Genomic DNA, 16,614 nt, shown 5'->3' with positions numbered 1-16,614 from the left:
ATCACTGTTTGTTGAAGGAGGTGTGGTGGTTGCTTTGGAGTAGTTCTAATCTATAGTCTAATAATGAAGGGGTGGCCTCATCTTTTGGGCTGACACGGTGGGAGCATCTTATATACATTCAAAGCTTAGCAAGTGGGCTGAAATGTACGGTGATTTCTTCAAACCATCATCATATTTGGAGGAAAGAGCAAAAAGCGGCCGACCACTGGTACACTCTTGCATTCTCCCTCATCTGATGGATCATCTTATCCTAACTATGTTGAATTGTTGCATAGTATTACACTTTACTTACAAATAATTATAAACACAAATTTCAAGATTTTCACAATTATAAGTTTATAACCAGTGTATGACTTGCGTAACATAGACGATTGTGTCATTGCTGGAGAATATTTATTAACTTAAGCTTTTCAACATATTTCCTTCTGACCGTCAAGTGTGTGAATGATATGAAAATGAAGTCTACATTTCATTATCTATCGTTCAGTCTTGTGTTGCCAGTCTTGTTTCTTGCCATCACATTTAGGGGCATCTTATAAATTGAAACATTGTGCTGCTCCTTGCCTTTGGGTTTTGTAAAGTTAATCCTACCTAAGTTTGTTGGAAATTAAACATGTCATGATATCCACAGGCCGCGCCACGGACGGCTCACCAAGCTTCGACGAGGTCACGCATGTGAGGCGCGGCATATGATGAGCACTTGGCACAGCTACTGCTCGAACAGCATCAACACTGTTTGCGGCACATATGTGGACCTCCAGGGAAGTGTTATCTGTAGTGTGTGTTGGACATTACATCATGTTCACAGTTTTTTACCTGGGCTGATACAACAATAAGAAAAATAAACGTCTTAGCATAGTTCTCTGGTTGTAATTTCCATGCCTCATAACTGTGCAAATCTGTAACTATGGTAATTGTGGTTCTGTTGTAAGTAGAGTTTATGCTGTATTTGTCAAGTGTAAATTTGCACATCACAATTCAGGGGAATGATATCTTTCTTTTTGAGAATTCACAACACTGTCCAGCAAGGCCACGGGGAGAGGGTTTTTGATCCATGGATCTTGGCCCGAAAACTGTATCCGAGTTCCGTGTCCAGCATCCTCTCTTTTGGACTTTTCAAACTTTGCGAACGTAAACATCCAAGTAGCCAAAGGAAGGAAAATCAATCTAGTCTCAACCTTTTGGCCAGGAAGGAAAATCAATAATACCAGATAGTAGCGGTGAGGTTCGAATCCTTCCGCCCTAGATGAGCTGGTATGGGCAAAACGTATTCCAGCAAAAGCGCCAACTCCTCTTAGAGCATATAAACCTTTGATGGCATTTGGAGAAGCTGCTGAATGTTGTATACAAATTACAGCTTCAGACTGGTGAGCATAAAAACTGCCCCTTCCTTCCCTCTCTCACTGCACAACTCTGCCCCACATCACATCCTCTGTCCATGTATAACAAACACAACAGACACTTGGATTTATACAACAAATTTCATGCGCACACACATGAAGCTAACCATCCTAAAGGTAAAACAGAAGGAACAACAACACAACATTGTAGCCTCGGTTTAGGCCTGGTCGCGATTTCTTCATTCTCTGTGCATCCTTTGATGGTCGCGCCTCCTCATGTTCTCCCAGATCGAGACGAGGAGATTCAAGATGTAGTAGTAGATGGTGCTCACGCAGGTCATGACGAAGTTCCAGCAAGAGGAAGGCCAATACCATGGATAGAGCAGCCGAAAGAACAGACTTATCACGTGCCTCGGATAGCGACCCACCTGTACATGCATAACAGTAAGCCATTGAACATAATCGACACATTATTTACTAGCCATTGGGATGGTGATGCAGCACAATTGTGATGGCCCTCCATCACCAGTAAATTAGCATTTAACAGTGTTCATCGTCACGGTAATAAGAGTATGTGAACAACTATCATGATTCAAGAATAAACGGGTGTGGTACACATTGAAAATAATGGTACGTTGGTTGCAAGGTATATTTTGTGGACATTCACTCTGGTTTGCTCTGCATACGCATGAGCTCCCAATCTCAAACCTCACTCCATGTCAAGGGTAACTAGAAAGAGAATTTCTTGTGAATTTGATTTCTCAAAATTGTCAGAATCTGTGTTCTTTTTTCATTCTTGACAAGGTATAAACTTCAGTTAGGTAGAACAAACCATGATCTACATCTACAACAAAATTCGCAATTTCCATGACGTTTTCTAGCTGGATTGCTTATGGCAGAAGCAAAATATGGTAAGATAAATTAGAAGTATAGAACTAAGATTAAGATAATAAGATGGCACTCACAGGAAAAAGTAAATCCAACGTATTCCAGGCTGCATGCCGGACGGCTCTTGTTGGATAGGCAGGGCCTCCAGGAGATGTGAAGCTATACAGGCATGACTTTAGCCTGGTGCTTGTACTCATCCTCAACTCCCAGCCTGCGCTCATCGATTTCCTTTCAGGATAAAATGTGATCTTCCAGTGGAGAAATATACATATTCACTGAAGATAAATGTTCTGGCTAGCAAATACCTTGAAGGATGGTCATGCGGGAAAGGTAGTGCAGCAGTACTGGCTCCACTTTTAGCTTCTGGAGCTGGATTAACAATAACCAAATATTTAGTCTGCAGAAACGATGTGGTATGTCATATGGAAGGGGAACAACGAATTTTCCATTCAGATGGTAACCTGATCGGTGAGTTCAATCACAAAGTAATCTGCAGCTCCACCAACCAAGAAAGAATTTGGAAAAGCAGGGAAATGCCCAAGAAAACTTGTAAGCAAGTGATCTGCTCATGGAAAATTGCAACAGTTTAGTGGCAAACAACAAACAACCAGCACCAAAGTGTGGAGAAAAGGAACCTACCCTGATCATAGAACAGCATGAATCTGGAGAGGAGGCAGAATAAATTTCTACCAGCCTGTACACAATTATCAATCAATATTCATTGATTACTGAACATGCTTACAAAAAAAGGCTAGTACATTTCCGTGCAGAGAGATAGAGGGAGAGGTCGACCTGTGGTGATATCTTAATGAGTTGATCTGGAACTAAAGCCACTTCTTCAAGGAGATACTGTTCAAGGAACAAAGGATGTTAGTAATGGTGTAAAAATGCATGCTGTACAGTTCCAAACAGAGGTACAAAAGCATAAGCAAACAAATGCTTACATGATACAATGGGAGGAAGTACCTTGTATTGGTTTGAATGTCAATCCTGTCAGAGATATAAAAAAATGATTCTATCATACGTGGGAGTTTGAGGCAAAAAGGGAAGGGGCATCATTGCACAATCATACCAAAAAACGTTAGTAGCTCCTTGGACAAGAGCAGAGCTGTATCTTAGTGATACCTCTTTCCCCTCAAGAGAGACTTCAAACAACTGCAATGAAGAACTTGCAATTTACCAAATGAAGTACAAATGAGAGCCAATACAACTTGCATCATCTTTATCAACAAGACTAAATAAGCAGATTACTGACAAGTGCTATAGAAAGAAGTGGGGTGACGCAACACATTCTTTCAGGTAGAGTCGAAATGAAATCATCCAAGTCAAAATAGAAAACATGACTTTCTCAGAAACATGCAGATAAATAAATAACCCATTGTAATTCCTAATATCTACAAGAACATAAGTTCAGTACATACCCATCTGTGAAAAAGAAGCGCAAATATGTTGGCTGCAAAGGATTGGCTCCAGAGTTGCACTATCAACTCAAGTATACGCCTCCCACTTTGAGGGACTTTCACATAGTGATTTGCAAGAATCTCATAGAAACACAAATGGCTGTCTTCGCGTTCATCTACTGGAGCGATTCCCTCATTATTGGTGCTTAAAATCTTATCTGTTCATCAGAGGCAAGGATTCTTGTAAAGATATCACAGTAGCTTATTTTCGCTTTTTTTAAAGAATAACATACAAAATAGTATCCCTCTATTTCCAAATAGACGTCATTTTAGCCTCTCCTACATCGATTTGTTAAATATGTCCGTAAGCTGGCACGAACTTGGGTGTCAACCATTTGAAATGCACCAACAGCAATATCAGAGGATGATGATTAGCAGAACAGATGCTGGAAATTCAGAGAAATGTTGGCACCTCGAGCGCGGTCGTCGATCTTGAGCGCGATATCGGCGAACAGCTGCTGCAGCAGCTTGAGGCGCTGTGAGTTGGAATTCAGAGCCTGCACACAAAACAAGCAACCAATTAAAATTCAGCCTAAAGCTTCCAAGGAATTGCAGCGAAATAAAAAGGAAACAGCCCCCAATTCTAAACAAAGCCAAATTGATCTGGCTGAATCTTTTGAAACAGACCACCGAAAATCCCTCCTTTTTCCCTCTATCAATTGTATGCCCACTTGCAATAGAATCTTTTTCCTATTTCCCCCCCTACCATTTGACATTTGAATGAAACCAGAATCCACCTTTACTTTTCTATCTAACAATTCCCCACGTGGCAAAACCAATCGATTGACTCCGAAAGAAATCAAACCAACACGACGAAATTGACCGCTAAGAGCCGACGAAGGCGGGTGGAGGGGAAACAGAAGAGCTCGACGGGCAGAGACGGCGCGATTGTCAAATCGGCGGCCGCCAGCTCCCAGGATTAATCAGCCGCAAGGAATGAAGAGAGGGGCGAGGGGTCGGAACGAATGCGGAGGTAACCTTGTGCAGCTTGCGCTCGATCTCGAGGGAGAGCGCCTCGAGGTGGTCCGCCGTGCGGGCCCGCATCTCCTCTCCGTCCGACCGCCCTCGCCGGGATTTGGGAAGGGGGGCGAACCGCCGGCCGCGCTCGGTATCCGATTGTACGGACCTGCTCTTGTTTTTTTTGCCCCTTCGTTCCTCCTTTTTGTGCGTTGCGTACGTGCTGGTGTTTCTTCGGCGGTCGCATCTGGGCCGTACGTGTTTTAGGCGGTCGCATCGAGGCCGTACGCGTGCCTGCTGGATGGATGTCTCCGCCGGCTCGAGGTCGGCTGCCGTGGCGTGCCGTGCTGGCCGGTGGCTCGGACGCGTGTGAAGGGAAGGGACACGCACCCGCCTCGACGTGGATGGATAAGTTATGAACGAGTGTTTAGGCCCCTTTGATTTGTACGATTCTAAAAACGTGGGAATAGAAAAAATAAATAAAGAATTAAAGTGGCATGCCCATCTATATCTATATCTATCTATTCTATATCTATATCAATATTTATATCTATATCTATACCTATTAATAAAGCAAGGTGATATTCTTGGTTTCATCTCGCTTAGGTGATTCTGTTAGTTTTTCTTCAATATATATATATATATATATATATAGAAAGTCTATTAGTAGCCCAGGGTGAGAAATACTAATTCTTCATCCTGGTCGGTTGGCTGAGCCAGATCTTACGTCAGTGTCCAACGAAGTCGCCACGGTTTTAAGACTGTAAAAAGCCTACCGTCCCCGCTGTAAAATTACATCGGGTTGAGGTAATTTTACCTTTTATGCGTTGATGTCTCGAACCCAGCCACCTCCCCGTCCTTTTCCGCTCTTTATTAAAAAAAAAGAAAAGGAAAAAAATCTACGGACGGTTTCGACGGCGAACGGCGGCATGGTGCTCAGCGGGTTGACTTGGTCTTGGGCGGCGCCGTCGTTGCTGTTGGCGATGCAGACTCAGCGGCGCGGTGCTCGGTGGTAGTAGGTGGCATCGGCGGTGTGGTGAGTTCTTTGGGTTCCTCAGTGCCGGGCAACGCGGGGGCTAAATCGACTGCGACCGCTTCATGCTCAACAACGGCCATGACGGCACTGCTCCATCTCGCGGGCTACGGCGGCAGTGCTCCATCTAGCAGGCTATGGCGGCGTCACGGTGAGCTCTCCACACTCTGGTTCATTGCCAGGATTTATTCCCCGGTATTTCTCCTCCCATCCCCTCTCAATCCAGAATTCTAAATCAAGGAACTTAGGCATAATCCTGGTCACTACTTGCTGGCTGCGGCGGCTGCCATGGTGCTAGGTTTTGGCCTGTACACGTTTCAATTTGGGTGCACAAGTTTGAGTACGGCTTCGCCAGATTTGATAATGTGCATATCAGCAAAGACTGAACAAAAATTTGCATTGCCGTGGTGATCTGGCCTGCTTGGTACTGTAGAAAAATAGATGTTGGGGACAAATCAGGAAGAGCTTCTCTCCAGATCTGACCTATGGCCGCTTCCAGTCCTCCTACTAATCTTCTATCTTCCATAAATAGAGCTACCAACACTTTTGTGTCTAATGACTCCTTAGGTTCAGCGGCTTGTGTCTAATTACTCCTCAGTTTAGCATGCCCATATGCCGCATCTTTTGTCTGTCGTGGTCCATCAAATGTTAGTTATTCAATTAACAAACAAGAGGTAATTAGTGTAATCATTATTAGATCTATGCAGGTTTCATGTCTCTGGGTCGTACCGACAGAATTAGGCAATAAAACATGGGTTGTAAGATAATTGGGTTCATATACTGATTTCGGGATATATATTAGCTTGAAGTGAACTTACAGCTAGTACTCAAATTTGGGTGCACAAGTTTAGCTCAAAGAAGATGAAGCAAACTTACAGCTAGTACTGAAATGAGAAGTATCTCGGGTCTGTAGGTGCAGAATCAGGTTGAATTATAATGGATTTTCCCATTTGAATTGGCTTTCAAAGATGAATTGTCACCAGATATAACTTGCCTTCTTATATTTCAGTTGATAAAACATATAGGGTAATTAGTATTACTTACTTCTATATTTCAGTCCACTTTGATTCTTGCTGATTTGTTCTAATTTCTGTTTTTAGAAAACAATGGTTTAACCATTGTTGACGCTATCATCCGGAAGATTAACTCCCAGTTGAATCAAGTGATTACAATACCCAGACATCTTGAGTATATGCTCACTGACAGAATTGTTCTCCTCCATCTTGCAGTTATAGAACTTATTGGAGACTTCATATCTCTCAATCCGGGCATTTGCTTGAAATATTAACTTCAACTCCTCGAACATCTCATATGCCCCATGACGTTCAAAATGTCGTTGAAGTCCCGGTTCTAAGCCGTAAAGCATGGCACATTGAACTATCGAGTAGTCATCAGCTTTGCTCTGCCAGACGTTCATAACATCTGGCGTTGCTCCAGCAGCAGGCCTGTTTTAGGGAACGCAGTAATTTCAAAACATTTCCTACGCACACGCAAGATCATGTGATGCATAGCAACGAGAGGGGCGAGTATGATCTACGTACCCTAGTAGATCGACACCGGAAGCGTTTGGTTGATGTAGTCATACGTCTCCACGGCCCGACCGATCAAGCACCGAAACTACGGCACCTCCGAGTTCTAGCACACGTTCAGCTCGATGACGATCCCCGGACTCCGATCCAGCAAAGTGTCGGGGAAGAGTTCCGTCAGCACGACGGCGTGGTGACGATCTTGATTTACTACTGCTGCAGGGCTTCGCCTAAGCACCGCTACAATATTATCGAGGACTATGGTGGCTGGGGGCGCCGCACACGGCTAAGAATAAGATCACGTGGATCAACTTGTCTTTATGGGGTGCCCCCTGCCCCCGTATATAAAGGAGTGGAGGAGGGGAGGGCCGGCCCTCTCTATGGCGCGCCTAGGGGAGTCCTACTCCCATCGGGAGTAGGATTCCCCTTTCCTAGTCCAACTAGGAGTCCTTCCATGTAGTAGGAGTAGGAAACAAGGAAGGGGTGCAGCCCCTCCCCCTAGTCCAATTCGGACTAGGCCTTGGGGGGGCACGCGGCCTGCCCTAGGCAGCCCCTCTCTCTTTCTCGTATGGCCCAATAAGGCCCAATACTTCTCCCGGCGAATTCCCGTAACTCTCCGGTACTCCGAAAAATACTCGAATCACTCGGAACCTTTCCGATGTCCAAATATAGTTGTCCAATATATCGATTTTTACGTCTCGACCATTTCGAGACTCCTCGTCATGTCCCCAATCTCATCCGGGACTCCGAACTCCTTCGGTACATCAAAACTCATAAACTCATAATATAATTGTCATCGTAACCTTAAGCGTGCGGACCCTACGGGTTCGAGAACAATGTAGACATGACCGAGACATGTCTCCGGTCAATAACCAATAGCGGGACCTGGATGCCCATATTGGCTCCTACATATTCTACGAAGATCTTTACCGGTCAGACCGCATAACAACATACGTTGTTCCCTTTGTCATCGGTATGTTACTTGCCCGAGATTCGATCGTCGGTATTCCAATACCTAGTTCAATCTCATTACTGGCAAGTCTCTTTACTCGTTCTGTAATACATCATCCCGCAACTAACTCATTAATTGCAATGCTTGCAAGGCTTAAGTGATGTGCATTACCGAGAGGGCCCAGAGATACCTCTCCGACAATCGGAGTGACAAATCCTAATCTTAAAATACGCCAACCCAACATGTACCTTTGGAGACACCTGTAGAGCTCCTTTATAATCACCCAGTTATGTTGTGACGTTTGGTAGCACACAAAGTGTTCCTCCGGCAAACGGGAGTTGCATAATCTCATAGTTATAGGAACATGTATAAGTCATGAAGAAAGCAATAGCAACATACTAAACGATCGGGTGCTAAGCTAATGGAATGGGTCATGTCAATCAGATCATTCACTTAATGATGTGATCCCGTTAATCAAATAACAACTCCTTGTTCATGGTTAGGAAACATAACCATCTTTGATTAACGAGCTAGTGAAGTAGAGGCATACTAGTGACACTCTGTTTGTCTATGTATTCACACATGTATTATGTTTCCGGTTAATACAATTCTAGCATGAATAATAAACATTTATCATGATATAAGGAAATAAATAATAACTTTATTATTGCCTCTAGGGCATATTTCCTTCAGTCTCCCACTTGCACTAGAGTCAATAATCTAGATCACATCGCCATGTGATTTAACATCAATAGTTCACATCTTTATGTGATTGGTTCACAACTCCATGTGACTAACACCCAAAGGGTTTACTAGATTCGATAATCTAGTTTACATCGCTATGTGATTAAGACCCAAAAAGTGATCATGTTTTGCTTGTGAGAGAAGTTTAGTCAACGGGTCTGCCACATTCAGATCCGCATGTATTTTGCAAATTTCTATGTCAACAATGCTCTGCATGGAGCTACTCTAGCTAATTGCTCCCACTTTCAATATGTATCCAGATTGAGACTTAGAGTCATCTGGATCAGTGTCAAAGCTTTCATCGACGTAACCCTTTACGACGAACCTTTTGTCAGCTCCGTAATCGAGAAACATATCCTTATTCCAGTAAGGATAATTTTGACCGCTGTCCATTGATCTACTCTTAGATCACTATTGTACTCCCTCTCTTAACACAGTGTATGGTATACAATAGATCTGGTACACAGCATGGCATACTTTATAGAACCTATGACTGAGGCATAGGGAATGACTTTCATTCTCTTTCTATCTTCTGCCGTGGTCGGGCTTTGAGTCTTACTCAACTTCACACCTTGTAACACAGGCAAGAAACTTTTTCTTTAACTATTCCATTTTGAACTACTCCAAAATCTTGTCAAGGTATGTACTCATTGAAAAACTTATCAAGCATCTTGATCTATCTCTATAGATCTTGATACTCAATATGTAAGCAGCTTTACCGAGGTCTTTCTTTGAAAAACTCCTTTCAAACACTCCTTTATGCTTTGCAGAATAATTCTACATTATTTCCGATCAACAATATGTCATACACATATACTTATCAGAAATGATGTAGTGCTCCCACTCACTTTCTTGTAAATATAGGCTTCACCGCAAGTCTGTATAAAACTATATGCTTTGATCAACTTATCAAAGCGTATATTCCAACTCCGAGATTCTTGCACCAGTCCATAGATGGATCGCTGGAGCTTGCATATTTAGTTAACACCTTTAGGATCGACAAAACCTTCTAGTTGCATCGTATACAACTCTTCTTTAGTAAATCCATTAAGGAATGCAGTTTTGTTTATCCATTTGCCAGATTTCATAAAATGCGGCAATTGCTAACATGATTCAGACAGACTTAAGCATAGATACGAGTGAGAAAATCTCATCGTAGTCAACACCTTGAACTTGTCGAAAACCTTTTGCGACAATTCTAGCTTTGTAGATAGTAACACTACTATCAGCGTCCGTCTTCCTCTTGAAGATCCATTTATTTTCTATGGCTTGCTGATCATCGGGCAAATCCATCAAAGTCCATACTTTGTTCTCATACATGGATCATATCTCAGATTTCATGGCCTCAAACCATTTCACGGAATCTGGGCTCATCATCGCTTCCTCATAGTTCGCAAGTTCGTCATGGTATAGTAACATGACTTCCAGAACAGGATTACCGTACCACTCTGGTGCGGATCTCACTCTGGTTTACCTACGAGATTTGGTAGTAACTTGATCTGAAGTTACATGATCATCATCATTAGCTTCCTCACTAATTGGTGTAGTAGTCACAGGAACAGATTTCTGTGATGAACTACTTTCCAATAAGGGGGCAGGTACAGTTACCTCATCAAGTTCTACTTTCCTCCCACTCACTTCTTTCGAGAGAAACTCCTTCTCTAGAAAAACTCCGAATTTAGCAACAAAAGTCTTGCCTTCGGATTTGTGATAGATGGTGTACCCAACAGTCTCCTTTGGGTATCCTATGAAGACATATTTCTCCTGATTTGGGTTTGAGCTTATTAGGATGAAACTTTTTCATATAAGCATCACAACCCCAAACTTTAAGAAACGACAACTTTGGTTTCTTGCCAAACCACAGTTCAGATTGTGTCGTCTCAACGGACTTAGATGGTGCCCTATTTAACGTGAATGCAGCTGTCTCTGATGCATAACCCCAAAACGATAGTGGTAGATCGGTAAGAGACATCATAGATCGCTGCATATCTAATAAAGTACGGTTACGACATTCGGACACACCATTATGCTGTGGTGTTCCAGGTGGCATGAGTTTGTGAAACTATTCCACATTGTTTTAATTGAAGACCAAACTCGTAACTCAAATATTTTACTTCTGCGATCATATCGTAGAAACTTTCATTTTTGTTACGATGATTCTCTACTTCACTCTGAAATTCTTTGAACTTTTCAAATGTTTCAGACCTTTGTTTCATCAAGTAGATATACTCATATCTGCTCAAATCATCTGTGAAGATCAGAAAATAATGATACCTATCGCGAGCCTCAATATTCATCGGACCACATACATCAGTATGTATGATTTCCAACAAATCTGTTGCTCGCTCCATTGTTCCAAAGAACAAAGTCTTAGTCATCTTGCCCATGAGGCATGGTTCGCAAGCATCAACTGATTCATAATCAAGTGATTCCAAAAGCCCATTAGCATGGAGTTTCTTCATGCTCTTTACACCAATATGACCTAAACGGCAGTGCTACAAATAAGTTGCACTATCATTATTAACTTTGCATTTTTTGGTTTCAATATTATGATTATGTGTATCACTACGATCGAGATCCAACGAACTATTTTCATTGGGTGTGCAACCATATAAGGTTTTATTCATGTAAACAGAACAACAATTTATTCTCTTACTTAAATGAATAACCGTATTACAATAAACATGATCAAATCATATTCATGCTCAACGTAAACACCAAATAACACTTATTTAGGTTCAACACTAATCCCGAATTTATAGGGAGTGTGCGATGATGATCATATCAATCTTGGAACCACTTCCAACACACATCGTCACTTCACCCTTAACTAGTCTCTGTTTATTCTGCAACTCCCGTTTCGAGTTACTAATCTTAGGGGTTGCTATAAACACTAGTAAAGTACACATCAATAACATGTATATCAAATATACTTATGTTCACTTTGCCATCCTTCTTATCCGCCAATCACTTGGGGTAGTTCCGCTTCCAGTGACCAGTCCCTTTGCAGTAGAAGCACTTAGTCTCAGGCTTAGGACCAGACTTGGGCTTCTTCACTTGAGCAGCAACTTGCTTGCTGTTCTTCTTGAAGTTCCCCTTCTTCCCTCTGCCCTTTTATTGAAACTAGTGGTCTTGTCTACCATCAACACTTGTTGTTTTTCTCGATTTCTACCTTCGTTAATTTCCGCATTACGAAGAGCTTGGGAATCGTTTCCGTTATCCCTTGCATATCATAGTTCATCACGAAGTTCTACTAACTTGGTGATGGTGACTAGAGAATTCTGTCAATCACTATCTTATTTGGAAGATTAACTCCCACTTGATTCAAGCGATTGTAGTACTCAGACAATCTGGGCACATGCTCACTAGTTGAGCGATTCTCCTCCATCTTTTAGCTATAGAACTTGTTGGAGACTTCATATCTCTCAACTCGGGTATTTGCTTGAAATATTAACTTCAACTCCTGGAACATCTCGTATGGTCCATGATGTTCAAAACGTCTTTGAAGTCCCGATTCTAAGCCATTAAGCATGGTGCACTAAACTATCAAGTAGTCATCATATTGAGCTAGCCAAACATTCATAATGTCTGCATCTGCTCCTGCAATAGGTCTGTCACCTAGCGGTGCATCAAGGACATAATTCTTCTGTGCAGCAATGAGGATAAACCTCAGATCACGGATCCAATCCACATCTTTGCTACTAACATATTTCAACACAATTTTCTCTAGGAACATATCAAAATAAACACAGGGAAGCAACAACGCGAGCTATTGATCTACAACATGATTTGCAAAATACTACCAGGACTAAGTTCATGATAAATTTAAGTTCAATTTAATCATATTACTTAAGAAATCCCACTGAGATAGACATCCCTCTAATCCTCTAAGTGATCACGTGATCCAAATCAACTAAACCATGTCCGATCATCACGTGAGATGGAGTAGTTTCATTGGTGAACATCACTATGTTGATCATATCTACTATATGATTTACGCTCGACCTTTCGGTCTCCGTGTTCCGAGGCCATATCTGTATATGCTTGGCTCGTCAAGTATAACCTAAGTATTCCGCGTGTGCAACTATTTTGCACCCGTTGTATTTGAACGTAGAGCCTATCACACCCGATCATCACATGGTGTCTCAGCACGAAGAACTTTCGCAACGGTGCATACTCAGGGAGAACACTTCTTGATAATTAGTGAGAGATCATCTTAAAATGCTACCGTCAAACTAAGCAAAATAAGATGTATAAAAGATAAACATCATATGCAATCAAAATATGTGACATGATATGGCCATCATCATCTTGCGCCTTTGATCTCCATCTCCAAAGTACTGTCATGATCTATATCGTTACCGGCATGACACCATGATCTCCATCATCTTGATCTATATCAATGTGTCGTCACACGGTCGTCTCGCCAACTATTGCTCTTGCAACTATTGCTATTGCATAGCGATAAAGTAAAGCAATTATTTGGCGCTTGCATCTTATGCAATAAAGAGACAACCATAAGGCTTTTGCCAGTTGCCGATAACTTTAACAAAACATGATCATCTCATACAACAACTTATATCTCATCACGTTTTGACCATATCACATCACAACATGCCCTGCAAAAATAAGTTAGACGTCCTCTACTTTGTTGTTGCATGTTTTACGTGGCTGCTACGGGCTTAAGTAAGAACCAATCTTACCTACGCATCAAAACCACAACGATAGTTTGTCAAGTTGGTGCTGTTTTAACCTTCGCAAGGACCGGGCGTAGCCATACTCGGTTCAACTAAAGTTGGAGAAACTGTCACCCGCAAGCCACCTATGTGCAAAGCACGCCGGGAGAACCGGTCTCGCGTAAGCGTACGCGTAATGTCGGTCCGGGCCGCTTCGTCCAACAATACCGCCGAACCAAAGTATGACATGCTGGTAAGCAGTATGACTTATATCGCCCACAACTCACTTGTGTTCTACTCGTGCAAATAACATCAACATATAAAACCTACGCTCGGATGCCACTGTTGGGGAACGTAGTAATTTCAAAAATTTCCTACGCACACGCAAGATCATGTGATGCATAGCAACAAGAGGGGAGAGTATGATCTACGTACCCTAGTAGATCGACACCGGAAGCGTTTGGTTGATGTAGTCGTACGTCTCCACGGCCCGACCGATCAAGCACCGAAACTACGGCACCTTCGAGTTCTAGCACACGTTCAGCTCAATGACGATCCCCGGACTCCGATCCAGCAAAGTGTCGGGGAAGAGTTCCGTCAGCACGACGGCGTGGTGACGATCTTGATTTACTACTGCTGCAGGGCTTCGCCTAAGCACCGCTACAATATTATCGAGGACTATGGTGGCTGGGGGCGCCGCACACGGCTAAGAATAAGATCACGTGGATCAACTTGTCTTTATGGGGTGCCCCCTGCCCCCATATATAAAGGAGTGGAGGAGGGGAGGGCCGGCCCTCTCTATGGCGCGCCTAGGGAAGTCCTACTCCCACCGGGAGTAGGATTCCCCTTTCCTAGTCCAACTAGGAGTCCTTCCATGTAGTAGGAGTAGGAAACAAGGAAGGGGCGCAGCCCCTCCCCCTAGTCCAATTCGGACTAGGCCTTGGGGGGGCGCGCGGCCTGCCCTAGGAAGCCCCTCTCTCTTTCCCGTATGGCCCAATAAGGCCCAATACTTCTCGCGGCGAATTCCCGTAACTCTCCGGTACTCCGAAAAATACTCGAATCACTTGGAACCTTTCCGATGTCCGAATATAGTCGTCCAATATATCGATTTTTACGTCTCGACCATTTCGAGACTCCTCGTCATGTCCCTGATCTCATCCGGGACTCCGAACTCCTTCGGTACATCAAAACTCATAAACTCATAATATAACTGTCATCGTAACCTTAAGCGTGCGGACCCTACGGGTTCGAGAATAATGTAGACATGACCGAGACATGTCTCCGGTCAATAACCAATAGCGGGACCTGGATGCCCATATTGGCTCCTACATATTCTACGAAGATCTTTATCGATCAGACCGCATAACAACATACGTTGTTCCCTTTGTCATCGGTATGTTATTTGCCCGAGATTCGATCATCGGTATTCCAATACCTAGTTCAATCTCGTTACCGGCAAGTCTCTTTACTCATTCTGTAATACATCATCCCGCAACTAACTCATTAGTTGCAATGCTTGCAAGGCTTAAGTGATGTGCATTACCGAGAGGGCCCAGAGATACCTCTCCGACAATCGGAGTGACAAATCCTAATCTCGAAATACGCCAACCCAACATGTACCTTTGGAGACACCTGTAGAGCTCCTTTATAATCACCCAGTTACGTTGTGACATTTGGTAGCACACAAAGTGTTCCTCCGACAAACGGGAGTTGCATAATCTCATAGTTATAGGAACATGTATAAGTCATGAAGAAAGCAATAGCAACATACTAAACGATCGGGTGCTAAGCTAATGGAATGGGTCATGTCAATCAGATCATTCACTTAATGATGTGATCCCGTTAATCAAATAACAACTCCTTGTTCATGGTTAGGAAACATAACCATCTTTGATTAACGAGCTAGTCAAGTAGAGGCATACTAGTGACACTCTGTTTGTCTATGTATTCACACATGTATTATGTTTCCGGTTAATACAATTCTAGCATGAATAATAAACATTTATCATGATATAAGAAAATAAATAATAACTTTATTATTGCCTCTAGGGCATATTTCCTTCAGCCTGGCACCCAGCGGTGCTTCTAGGACGTAATTCTTCTATGCAACAATGAGGATAATCCTCAAGTTACGGACCCAGTCCATGTAATTGCTACCATCATCTTTCAACTTTGCTTTCTCAAGGAACGCATTAAAATTCAACGGAACAACAACATGGGCCATCTATCTACAATCAAACATACATAAGCAAGATACTATCAGGTACTAAGTTCATGATAAATTTAGGTTCAATTAATCATATTACTTAAAGAACTCCCACTTAGATAGACATCCCTCTAATCCTCTAAGTGATTACGTGATCCAAGTCAACTAAACCATGTCCGATCATCACGTGAGATGGAGTAGTTTCGTTGGTGAACATCACTATGTTGATCATATCTACTATATGATCCATGCTCTTCCTTTCGGTCTCCGTGTTCCGAGGCCATATCTGTATATGCTTGGCTCGTCAAGTATAACCTGAGTATTCCGCGTGTGCAACTGTTTTGCACCCGTTGTATTTAAACGTAGAGCCTATCACACCCGATCATCACGTGGTGTCTCAGCACGAAGAACTTTCGCAACGGTGCATACTCAGGGAGAACACTTCTTGATAATTAGTGAGAGATCATCTTATAATGCTACCGTCAATCAAAGCAAGATAAGATGCATAAAAGATAAACATCACATGCAATCAATATAAGTGATATGATATGGCCATCATCATCTTGTGCTTGTGATCTCCATCCTCGATGCACCGTCGTGATCACCATCGTCACCGGCGCGACACCTTGATCTCCATTGTAGCATCGTTGTCGTCTCGCCAATCTCATGCTTCCACGACTATCGCTACCGCTTAGTGATAAAGTAAAGCATTACAGCGCGATTGCATTGCATACAATAAAGCGACAACCATATGGCTCCTGCCAGTTGCCGATAACTCGGTTACAAAACATGATCATCTCATACAATAAAATTTAGCATCATGTCTTGACCA

General features: G+C 42.7%; 2 protein-coding genes across 2 annotated transcripts in view; one reads left to right on the top strand and one right to left on the bottom strand.

The window, feature by feature from the left end:
• The window catches only part of LOC119266989 (peroxisomal fatty acid beta-oxidation multifunctional protein-like), a 9,090-nt gene extending 8,078 nt beyond the window's left edge, over positions 1 to 1,012 (top strand). Inside the window, exons 17-18 of the mRNA XM_037548276.1 lie at positions 70 to 208; positions 632 to 1,012. Coding sequence (XP_037404173.1) covers positions 70 to 208; positions 632 to 679 — 187 coding nt within the window. The 3' untranslated portion in view covers positions 680 to 1,012. The remainder of the gene's footprint in view (positions 1 to 69; positions 209 to 631) is intronic.
• A 282-nt stretch (positions 1,013 to 1,294) lies between these two features.
• On the bottom strand, positions 1,295 to 4,829 carry LOC119266990. Its single transcript, XM_037548277.1, has 11 exons — positions 4,667 to 4,829; positions 4,101 to 4,185; positions 3,650 to 3,846; positions 3,301 to 3,383; positions 3,173 to 3,218; positions 3,021 to 3,077; positions 2,868 to 2,922; positions 2,690 to 2,790; positions 2,534 to 2,597; positions 2,306 to 2,439; positions 1,295 to 1,768 (listed from the first exon to the last, which is right to left on the bottom strand). Exons 1-11 carry the CDS (start codon positions 4,730 to 4,732, stop codon positions 1,580 to 1,582), a joined length of 1,077 nt encoding a protein of 358 aa, XP_037404174.1. The 5' UTR covers positions 4,733 to 4,829; the 3' UTR covers positions 1,295 to 1,579.
• Positions 4,830 to 16,614: the final 11,785 nt, after the last annotated feature.

The sequence above is a fragment of the Triticum dicoccoides genome, chromosome 3A (genome assembly GCF_002162155.2).
Source record: "Triticum dicoccoides isolate Atlit2015 ecotype Zavitan chromosome 3A, WEW_v2.0, whole genome shotgun sequence".
Taxonomy (NCBI): domain Eukaryota; kingdom Viridiplantae; phylum Streptophyta; class Magnoliopsida; order Poales; family Poaceae; genus Triticum; species Triticum dicoccoides.
This window is presented reverse-complemented; position numbering and strand designations above follow the sequence as displayed.

Excerpts from the sequence above, each read along its gene's own strand:
- LOC119266990 (XM_037548277.1), bottom strand. The coding sequence starts at position 4,732 with ATGCGGGCCCGCACGGCGGACCACCTCGAGGCGCTCTCCCTCGAGATC. Across the intron at positions 4,186-4,666 it reads TCGAGCGCAAGCTGCACAAG|GCTCTGAATTCCAACTCACA; the intron begins GTTACCTCCGCA and ends TTTTGTGTGCAG. Across the intron at positions 2,923-3,020 it reads TCATTAAGATATCACCACAG|GCTGGTAGAAATTTATTCTG; the intron begins GTCGACCTCTCC and ends AATTGTGTACAG.